General features: G+C 29.6%; 1 protein-coding gene across 1 annotated transcript; it reads left to right on the forward strand.

Moving 5' to 3' along the window:
• The first annotated feature begins 4,344 nt into the window (after nucleotides 1-4,344).
• Nucleotides 4,345-5,517, forward strand: LOC107458454 (uncharacterized). The gene has a single exon (XM_016076658.3). It carries the CDS (start codon nucleotides 4,595-4,597, stop codon nucleotides 4,970-4,972), a length of 378 nt encoding a protein of 125 aa, XP_015932144.1. The 5' UTR covers nucleotides 4,345-4,594; the 3' UTR covers nucleotides 4,973-5,517.
• The last annotated feature ends 6,574 nt before the right edge of the window (nucleotides 5,518-12,091 follow it).

The raw sequence follows: 12,091 nt of genomic DNA on the forward strand, positions 1-12,091 counted from the left end.
TATTTTTGAATTTCTTGATCTAATGCGTTGTAGACGAATTCTATTCTCTTGTTAATGTATCTGCAATCACATTTTTGTCACCCTTAATATATTTAATTTTTATTGGATATTGTAACAAAAATAATTGCCATCTTACCAATCGTCCATGATTATAATCAACTTTTAAATTATATCATATGAAACCTGTTAGGTAGCTTGAATCTGTCCTTAATATAAATTCTCTGGGTAGTAAATCAATTTTCCATTTCTTAAGAGATTTAATTGCTGCTAGAGTTTTCTTTTCATGACTAGTATATCTCTATTCTGTTGGAGTAAAAGTCCTTGAAATATATCTGCAAAGTAATTCCTTTGGGGAATATTTAGAATCTAGTGATTCTTTTTCTTGTTCCAAACTTTTTATAGCTTTCTTAGCTTTTAGACATCCTGACCAGGTTATGTCTGAAGCATCTGTTTCTACTATTAAGTAGTCATTTTCTTCTGGAATGTAAAGTTCTGAAAGTTTTTTACATAATTCTTTGATTCTTTGAATTTGCATACTATCTTTTTCATCCCATTTTCATACTTTTTTTGTACTTATTTTTGGAAATAATCTTTTAGTGTATTCTGTTATATTCTTTAAAAATCCTTGATCAGAAACATAATTTATACACCCTAAAAATCTTTGTAATTGTTTTCTATCTTCTATTTTATTAGGAAATAGGTTTACCTTTTCTAGAACATTTGGTTGAAGTTTTAGCTTTCCTTGAGTGGATAGAATTAATCCAAGAAACTCTATTTCTTGTTTTGCTATTCTTGCTTTCTTTTAGCTAAGAACTAATCCTTTTTTCTTTACATCTTTCTAAAACTATTAATAATTTTTGAAGATGATCTTCTTTATCCTGTTTTGTAAAAATTAGTATATCATCAATGTATACTAAAACAAATTCATTTAACTCTTTTAGATTTTCTTCCATAAATCTTTATTCATTTAGCTCTTTTAGATTTTCTTTCATAAATCTTTGATAAATACCTGGGGCTTGTTTTAATCCGAATGGTAATATATTCCATTCATAGAGCAACACACTTGTTGATTCTTTTGTTGGGCAAGTAAAAACAGTTAATTTCTTTGTTTCTTCGTCTAAACGAAGTTGCCAATATCCTGATTTTGCATCAAGAGATGAAAACCAAGTTGCTCCTTTGATTTTCTCTAAAATAGAATCTTTTCTTGGAAGTTTATGAGCATCACCAATAGTTACTTCATTCATCTTCTTATAATTAATAACCATTATTCGTTTTCCCCTTTTAATTTCATTATTGTTTTCAACGTAAAAAGCTGGAGCCGCATGAGGACTTTTACTTAATCTTATAATTCCTTTTTCCAAAAGGTCTTTACACTCTAATGAGAACTCTTCTCTATCTCTCGCGGAATAAGGAATTTTATTTGGAACATTTATCTCTTTTGTGGGATCTTTTAATTTAATGCTTACTAATTCGTTATTTGTATTTTTAATATCTAAAGGATTTTCAGCACAAATTCCATCCAAGAGTTCTTCTATCTTTATTTCAAGATTATTTTTTGGAATATTTATCTGAAAGTATAAATTTAAATAACATGTTTCTAATATAGAAAATATTTTAAACTTTAAGATCTTATCTATAGTAGTAGTTGGTATTTTTATACGTTTTGATTTTTGATTTATTAAAGAATCGTGTGGAGCTTTTAAAACTATATATGTTAATTCTTGAATGAATGGATGATATAGCTTTAAAAAGTTATTTCCTATGATAAAATCCATTCCAGAATCTAACATATATATAGATGGAACAATGAACCTATAATTTTGAATAAAAATTTCAGCCATCTCTGCTTTTTGGTCAATTTTATGTATTGATTTGTCAGTTATTCTAACTCTTAATGGTTTTTTTAATTTTTTCCAATCAAGTTTTATATTTGAACTAGCAAAGCATTGTGTTGCTCCAGAATCTATAAAAGCATTTATAAACTTTTCTGTTATTTTTATAGTAATAAATGTGGCATTATTACTCAGTCTCTGAGTCTGTTTCTGAGACATATTCAAAAATATAGTCTAAGTTATCATCAGATTCCTCTAAAGGTTCCATGAAATAAGACTTAGCAATTTCTGTTTGTTTAGTAAGATCATTTTTATCCTTCTTTTCGGACATTCATTTGCATAGTGTCCTTCTTCTTGGCAATACCAACACTTACAGTTTTCTTTTTTATTCGGGCAATAGTCATTTTTTTGTCTTTTATTTTTATTGTTATTTCTTTTTCTAAAATACCTCTTTTTTCTCCAGTTTGGATAGTATTTTCTTTTTCTAAATTGGTATTTTCTTTTTCTTTGAAAATTTTTATTAAACCCATATTTTTGGGGTATTTCTTCATTATTCTGACAGCAAATTCTAATTATATTTGCAAATATTTTTTGAGTTGCTTCTTGCATACATCGTTCTTTTATTTCCTCTCTTATTGCAGAGGTTGCTCCACCAAAATTATTTTCAATTGTCCCTCTATTTATTTCTCTTATAAATCTTCCCATTATAAATTCATTAGCAGGATATGGAAGTTTTGTTATATACATACTAAGATAATGATTTTTATCTTCTTCTTTTAATTTGTAATAATATATTTTATATTCACATATATAAGACTCCCCATTACATAGATCATATATCTGAGTATTAGCTAAATGGTTTTTTGCTTCTTGATATTCCTTATTATAGACTTCTTGTCTATGATCTATAATATTTTTTTCAAAAAATTCTTTATATAGAATCATCATTATATATAATATCTTATCACAACCTGTTGTTTTTGTTGCTAAATCTTCTATTATTTGGTTTTCTATTGATGTCATATAATCTCTTATAGTTCATTTAGTATGAAACCCTATGTAATTCTAAATATCTCTTCAAGACAATTCACTAAGCTTTGGATTAGTAAAAGCTTCTAATAAAAAACAATTCACTAAGTTTTGGATTAGTAAAGGCTTCTAATAAGAAGGAATTCAACCAGTTTTCAAAAATTTCTTTTTCGTTCTTTTTGCAGTCTAAATCGAGCATTCTTTCTCCTTCCATTTCCTGGATTTTAGGAACGTATTTTGATGGTATTTTTGTATATTTTGAATCTTTATTTATAAACCCTTTTTTAAAGGCATAATTATCAAAACCTGTTTCCCATTTAAATTGAGATTGATTATTCTTAGATGTTCCAGCTTCATTTTTTACTTGTATTGGAATTGCTGGTTCTTCGTCACTTGAATAATCTAGAATGTGTTCTTCATTTTCTATGTTTTCAGAATTTACTAATTCTTCTTCTATTTGAAAACCATGTTCCATAATATTATTTTCTTGAGACATTTTTAATTGTTTAAAAAGCATTGTAACTTCTTCTAATTTTTCTTCAATATTCATAATTTCAATGGTGGTTTTACTTTTAAGTCTGTTATGTTGATTATATTTTGAAATTTTTCTTCTTTGGGATTCTCTTTTTCCTTATTTCTTTGAAATTTTATGGATACTAATATTTCTTCAAGCATATCTATTATAGAATTTAATTGTGGGTTAAAAATATGATAAAGATGTGGGGAATCATTCCCATGGTAACATTTTTTAGAAATTCCATGTGAAAAATAAGTTTTTTCAGGTTTTTGAAGTCCTTCGATAAAACTTATAGTAAAGTAAAGATTTTGAGAAAAATCATTTTGTATTGATTTTAAGATTTCGGTGTTATTACAGTTGACATTAGTTAAAATCATTAATTTTTGATCTATTAATTTTGATAACTTAATTATTTCTTCTCTTAAATCTTCTAATTTACTTTTTTCCATTAGGTGACACTTTTCTTTGTGAAGAGTTACGATTTTAAATTAAAAGTGTGGCTTTAGAATGTATGATTAAAATTTTACCACGTAATCATATCTTTAAATCTGTACAGATTTAAATCTGTACTGTATAATTTTCCAAAAAGAAATTGTCCTGCTTAAAGAAGAGACCTATGCGGCTATGCAACATCAATAATTCAATATGTAGCTTTTGTTGATAAAGATTAAAAGTTTATTTACGTGGTGCACTCGATTTTATGTGAAGTTGATAATTTTATTTAACGATTTTCATTTATCTACTTCATGTAAAATTGATTGTATTTGAGTTTTTATTTTTATTTATAATTAAGTTCAATTTAAATATTATTATTTTTTATAAATTAAAACTAAAAAAAATAACTTTTAAAACTTTTAAACGGATCTTAAAATTAATAAAGCAATTAATTATTTTTACGATAATAATTAATGATTATTTTACTATTTTTTTTCTCGAAAGAAAAAAAAGGAAAAAGGAAAGGAACGGACCTATTCTCTTCGTTGTCATTTGTCGTCTCGAAGTCTCTTCTCTTTTCTTCTCCAAGAACTCAAATTTCCCCAATTAGCCAATTAGGGTTAATTTCAGTCTTAATCTCCATCTCAATCTCAATCTCAATCTTACGCCCTTCTTCCAGCCACCACCATCTTGAACTTTCTACGGGATCTCGAAATTTAACCCAACGGGTCCTCGGTTCCTTCACGGTGAGCCGTTGTAGCTCGTAATTCAATTTAACCCCATGCCGAAATCCGTTTTATACATCCTCTTCTTCTCTCTCTGCATCGTCTTCTCCGTCGCAACATCCGCCGAATCCGAAGGGAAATCCTCCTCTGTCATCAGGCTGCCGTCGCAGTCCGCCGGAATTTGCGCCGGAACGCCATCGCCGTCCTCTTGCCCCGCTAAGTGCTTCCGTACCGATCCTGTCTGCGGCGCCGACGGCGTCACCTACTGGTGCGGATGCGCCGAGGCGGCTTGTGCCGGCGCCGAAGTTGCGAAGTTAGGGTTCTGCGAAGTCGGAAGTGGTGGATCTGCAGCGCTACCCGGTCAGGCATTACTCTTGTTACACATTGTGTGGCTAATTGTGTTAGGGTTTTCAATGTTGTTTGGCCTATTCTAGTTCACGAGGATTCTGGATTTTGTTGTTCGATTTCTGAGTTGCGGACGCCATGTCAATTTAGTTTTCTGAAGATTTTCGACATTGATTTGGTAGGTTTTGATCTATTCCAGCAGTGTATATTTGGTATTAATTTGTTACTTAAATTGATTTCTTAAATTTCTTTACACTGTGAATATGAATATATCTTGGGAATGGTATGTAATTATTGCAATTCAAAGAAAATCTATAGAGGACTAAATTGATATCAGCGGGTGTCATAATTTTAGGGTAATTTGATTCTTTTTATTATTCGGAAGAAGGATTTTGATGGTGGTGTGTTGTAGTATGCATTGTGGCAGCTTAATGCATTCATAGAGGGATTTCGAGTTTTGTTGATTGAGGATTCAACATATTATTGTACTCATTATGCTTCTTGTATTTGTATACTTTAATACAATGATGTTCTTCAATACATTCTTGAGTGTTTATTGTGTTGTTTTAAAACTGTAATTATACTTAAAAGATGTTGTACCTCAATCCATTAATACATTTATGTTCTTTCCTTACGATTTTGGAATTCCAAAGTATGTTGTTCAAGTGGAATTAGAGAATCACTTGAGGGCACTGCTGCAGATGATTTTTTCTTATCAATCTTAACCAAGACAGGCTAGACACACAAATTATGAAAAATGAGAAATGTATGCAAATTACATGTAATGGTTGACCAGATCACCTTAATATATTTTGTATTGGTCATGGTCAAAGTGAAAGAATATTGCTGTGGGAATTGGTATTTCTAGGATGTTGTAAAATTTGAATTTCCATTTATATATGAATTTCCAAAATTTATAATAGAAAAGCTCTATGCACTATTAACACTATTTTGTACCTTTGATTTTAATGTACACTAATCTCAGTTGAATCTGGGAATCAAACTCGGATATGAACTTTAAAAAGATAACAGAATTGCCACTTATATCCGGCCACGTCCACGAAAGTAGATTTGTTCAATGCCATATGATTCAAGCAACTACCAACAAAAGTGGAATTGATGGTAATGCCCAATACAACTTCTCAAGGGATGGATATCATTTCGTGGCCATGAGTAATGTTATCAAAATAGAAATAGCAATATTCATTCCTAATAGAAATTATAGCTAAGAGATGATATACTCAGCATACATATTGACTGATAATTGTCTTGGATATTCTATTTAAAAGAATGCATCAGATACATCATAAATGACATATTATCCTGTTCCGGCTCAACCCACCAGCGACCCGGGTCCGAGCATGAAAGACCGATCCGACGGGTTGCTGGACCCGAGCCTGGAGGTGACCCGCACGTCACCCTCCCTTCCATGAGAAACTTGGACAACTGGCAGAAGCTTCTAGAAAAGTGGGTCTGACCATCAAGACCCACCCGAGTATAGGCCAAGTACAGATTATAAAAGGAGAGAGGCCTACCCCTCTTCAGAGGTACGTCATCTACCCTAACCCTAACAGCCGCCTTTTGTACGGACGCTGACTTGGGCGTCGGAGTCTTTTGCAAGTAGTCCCACCACTTCCTCACCTCGTCAACTCGGAGGAGTCTCACTCCCGGAGTCCATCCAAATCCAGCTTTCAGCAACCCACTCACCTTCGACACCCACCAGATCCGACTCGTTCAGGATGCGAGCAACCAAACAGAAAGTTTTCTAGATTGCTTTGCTGCTTTGGGGTAGATGCAATATGCAAAAAATTAGTAGAGAGATGTTTGCATATTAGTTTCTTTTGTACTCCATTGAGATTCATAAATTTAAAAGTAGAATTTAAAAATTTTGTTCTTTGCTAATAATATTTTTTTCCTATCATCACCCTTTAGGATAATTTCTAGATAGTAACACTTGGCCCCTCCCTTTCAACTACCTCAATTTGTTGCTCGTCATTGCTATTTTGTTTCTGGTCATTGCTATTTTCTAGTCTATTTCTACTGCTGATATTGTTGGTCCTTCTGTTTCCAAGGTCACAGTTCTTTGTTTTTAGTGATTGAATGTGCAGATGCTGAAACTTCTAGGTCTCGGGTTGCTGCCCCACAAGTTAATACATCTAACATATTTAAACCAAAATGTGATAATTGGATCTAATAATTTCTAGGTGTGCTAACTAGTTGTTATTCAAATTGAATATGTTGTCTATTTCTTGCAGCTACAATGTGAAAATCAAACTAAATTTGTAGCATCTCCTGCAATTCGACCACTCCCAATTAGGTCTCTTCCAACCAAAAAGCCCACAAATAGAAAGACCACCAAAAGGCCTCCTGGATTTCTGGAAACTCGTTTCAAACCACCAAGATCAAATAACATTGTTATATCGCCTCCTGCATTCACCAATATCCAGTTAAGGTCTCCTCCACCATCTACAAACCCATCTCTCGCTACTGTGGCCCCAGAGACAATATAAAGTACTAGTGTTGGCACAAGAAGAAAATTCATGCAGTTCATGCCTAATCCGAGCATGGGAGGAGAGGAACATCAACTGGAGTAAGAGGTTTTAAAGCCCCAACACCTAAATCAAGCAACGTATTCTCCAGTAGCAATTCTACCCTAACTTGATGATGCTTGTGATATCTAGTGTTGTACTCTGTTGCTTCTTTTTGTTTTTTGTTTTTTTTTTTGGGTGATTTATAGATGTAATTGAACACTCCTACCTTTTTTGCTACTTAAACAATGGTCATTAGACCTTGAAAAAGACTTTTGATGCTTGTTACTTTTAATTTTAGTGTTGGTTTCGATTATGTAATTTTCATGGATTATGACACAGCTTAGTTGTGTTACTAGCTAATGTGAATAATGGATTTAGTATTGTTAAAATAGTCTTCTTAGATGTTTGCTACATGTTATTGCCAGTGCTACTTTTGATATCTGATTGACTGATTCATCCTTTCTGTCTATATGTCATTTTTTTAATTAAAAATGGTTACATGTGTCATATTTTAAATAAAAAATGGTCACATATGTCAAATTTTAAAACAAACGTGACCATAATTGTCAAAGTCTTCATTCTCATTTCATACAAACATCAACAACTACACAACTCAAAGAGAAGACAGATTCAACCCTAAATCATTATCATCTTCTATCAGATCCCTTACTTTCACCCTAAATACTAACAAGAAGTTCATGACGAAACACACTAACAAACCCAGAAAAAGCATAACAAGCCACACTTTCATATATTGAATTTCCGCTTTAAGCTTCCCCATTTTCATCACAATCTTCTTCTTTGTCTCATTGTTATCGCTTCTCTGAATTCTCTCAGTTGAGTAGTAGCTTCAACCTCATCTTTTTTTGCCCCCATTAGTGTTCTGGCCAAACCCACCAACCACCTTCAATATCATCAACCCAGACAAAATATTGACAGTCCTTTGTGTGCGAATACATAAATTTCTTCAATGTAACTCGCAGAAACTCAAAACCCATTAAAAAAATTCAGACCTAATGCATACTGCCCATAGAGGACAACAGATGAACCATCTCCCAGGATTGTTCATAGTGTCAGATTCCAACAACATCACATTGAGTCAACAATTACATTTGCCATCAACTTTCATCACATCATTCCTTCTGAAATTGGAAGCTCCAGAATCACTACTACTCTCCATCGAAGTAACATGGTTCAATCGTTGCCTTGCCATACCTTGTATTCTCTTTTCTTATCCAGCTTAAGTGTCTAATTTGTTAGGATTTTTCAATCTGGTTGCTGAACAAGATGATATAGCAGCAACACATTTGGGGATTTAGAATTTATTTTATTTTTAATTTGTTAACATGTGCATCAATACTTTTGATTCAGATCTCATTTAGTGTCCTATATATACTTTCAAAGAGAAATGTGGTTCACAAATTCAATTACCAAACTTTAAAGAGCTAGCTAGCACTTGCTTTAATTTAATTTATTTGTTGTATTTGTAACTTAAAAATCTTTACATTATTTTCAGCTTTCTTCTTTCCTTTGCAAGTGCTATTATAATATATAAAAGTTGATACTAACTCTCTCTATAATGAGTTTAAGCCATATTTTCTTTGTTAATGATGCCAAATCAGCAATTCTAATGATTTGGCAAAAGATAAAAATCAACCAATCACTATTTAATAAAATATTTTAAAAAAATTAAAACAAAAAACTTTTATCTATTATTATTCAATTAAACCATCAAGTACTAATTAAATGCAATAAACATACATTAAAAGTGTCTTAATAATAATAATTATAAAAAATTTCAGTTACAAATATTCAAATTCTATAACTTATACGTATTAAGACTCTTACTACTCTTTATTTCCTAATCTTTGATACTAATTGTCAAAAATTCCTTAAATTTAATATAACATTTTTATATGTTTTTCATTCTCATTTATTTATTTTTTTAATTATTTACAAACAAAAAAACTGTAAGAAATTAAAAGACAAAGTGTAGTCATTAATGTAAATCAAAAAATAAAAAAAAAAAAGAAAAATACAATTTTGTATAACTTTAATATAAATAACTTGTCTTTTTTAAAAATAAATAAATTCAAAATCTATTTATAATATGTTCTCTAAAATATTTTTAATATAACCTTTATTAAAAATAAAAGTATAATAAAAGTATAATAAGGGTATCCCTTATCTTCCAGTGAAAATTCTAGATGAGTGCTTAGCTTGCTATTACATGTTCAAGAATGCTAATTTCCTTTATTTTAGATTTTAATTCGAACATACAATTTTACATAAAAGATGTTTCTAAAATAAGCTCAACTAACTCCATATGCATTAGATATGCTACTCTTATGATTCATTGGATTTCATAATAGTATTTATTTTAATCAATTTGACTTTGTTAAGTGATCATCTCACTCGTCCGCTTAAACAACTATTAGGAGTTAGAATCTCGTCTTGTGTATATAGCAATCCATTGGATAGCGATAAACCCTTAATAAAAGGAGAATCAATACGTGGTTAGACTTGGCAGGAGTTTTCGAATACGCAGGTACCCGACCCGTCTATACCCGTATGAAAAGGGTAATAACTTAACTCGAGTCGGGGCAGATTTTGCTCAAGACAGGGTTTGGTCGGATTTAGGGTATACCCACCCCGAATATATACATATAAACACTTTTTAGGAATTATGATTTGCCTCACATCACACATGATTCATAACTTCATTCTATACTCTATAGCCATGCAAGATAAACTCAATCATCCTCACCTAAAATCTTCTTCTTTTCGACTTCTTCACAAAAAAATCGCATAACTCCTGTCATGTTGTTGCTGAGTCCATCGCCGTTTACCTATTCACAACTCCCATCTTCCTTCACAGCTAGAGACTAACCCACGTTTAATATAGAGGGGGCATTTGCCCCCACAAATTTTTTTGAAAAAAATTAATACTTATATACATATATACCACTTATTATATTATATTTGTCTCAAAATAAAATATAAATAGTTCTTTTGTATTTTATGTTAAAAAATATTTTGTTAAACTTAACACATAATAATAATTACATTGTTAAATTTGATTTAGTATGAAAAATAAATAAATACACTCAAAAATTAGTGATAATTAATTATATTATATTAGTTAATTAATTAATAATTAAATTAAAACTTAGTTTTCTAATTAAATACAACTTAAATTATTAGTGATTTTTTAAAAATTGTTTAAGATAAAAAAATATTATCTATGTATTAATATACTGTAATTATTTTGGTTAAAAAATTTATTTATACTATAAAAATAATAATAAGTAGATTTGACAATTAAATATGAGATAATAAAAAGTAAAATAATTGTTTAAAAATATGTATAAAAAAATAATATTTAGTCATGTTAAAAAAAAGTCCTTATAAATATTTTTTGTTATTTTAAATATTATACTATGTGTATGAAATTATATTTTTATTATTTTAAATATTATAATAATGATTGTGTGTATATTTCTAGTTCTTATCAATATGTATTAGATAGTTCTAATTTTAAATTTTGAATATATATAAACCAATTTAGATTGATCAAGTGATCAACTTAGTCGTCCGCTTAAATAAGTATTGAGAGTTCGAATTCTGTCTCGTATGTATAGCAACTCGTTGCCGGCTAATTGTAGATTCTTAAATGGAATTCAAATTCATGACGGATTAGTCCTTAACTTGTTGAATATCATGGGAAGCAAAAAAAATATCCATACCTAAATTTTATTATATTTTTGTCCCCATTACTAAATTTTTCTGGGTCCGTCACTGTTCACAGCTTATGTCATCATCGCTGCTCATTCTGTTACCGTCGTTGTTGAGCCCGTCGCCACCATTCTCATGCCGAGTTTCTTTTCTCTAGGTAAATTTTCTTCTCTCTCTCATTGTGAGTCTGTTAAGTTCTTCTATTCAAACATTGATATTTAAATTATAAAAAAATTGATTTTCATATTTTATAAAATATCATACTGGCAGTAATTGTAAATATGACGCTACTTAAAATTAAATAAAGTAACATAGATAAAACAAATAAAAAAATAAAAAATTACTTAATCTTATATAAAATTTACCTATAAAATTCTGTACAAAAAAATAAATTTAATTTTAGTATATTAATAATATAAATTATTTTATATAATCATTCAATTCAATTAGATTTATCTATTTAGGTCATTATTGAAAATAATTTAAGATACTAACATACAATTACTTTAAATTAAGCAACAATTATCAATATTATACAAAAGACACACTATTCCACTAAGAATGATTGCCATAAGAAATAATTTTCCAATTTTCTATACTAACATTAGAAAGTTTATATAATACTATATAATAATGTTATCATTATTAATACCATATGATATCAAAACAAAAAAAATCACCGTGCTAATATAATATTATTAATATTATATAAATCATCTTTGTATTTATTTTTCTGTGCGTATATAATATTTAATTAACACATTAAGACGTATATAATATTTTGTTAATACATATATAATATAAAGTGATTTACAAATTATTATTAGTTCGTATATAATGTATAATTAAATTTAATGAATTCAATTAGAATAAACAATAAATTATTTATTTTATTTAAGACTTTATAAATGAATAAATTAATTAACTAATATAACAAATTAT

This window comes from Arachis duranensis, chromosome 7 (genome assembly GCF_000817695.3).
Source record: "Arachis duranensis cultivar V14167 chromosome 7, aradu.V14167.gnm2.J7QH, whole genome shotgun sequence".
In the NCBI taxonomy this organism is placed as follows: domain Eukaryota; kingdom Viridiplantae; phylum Streptophyta; class Magnoliopsida; order Fabales; family Fabaceae; genus Arachis; species Arachis duranensis.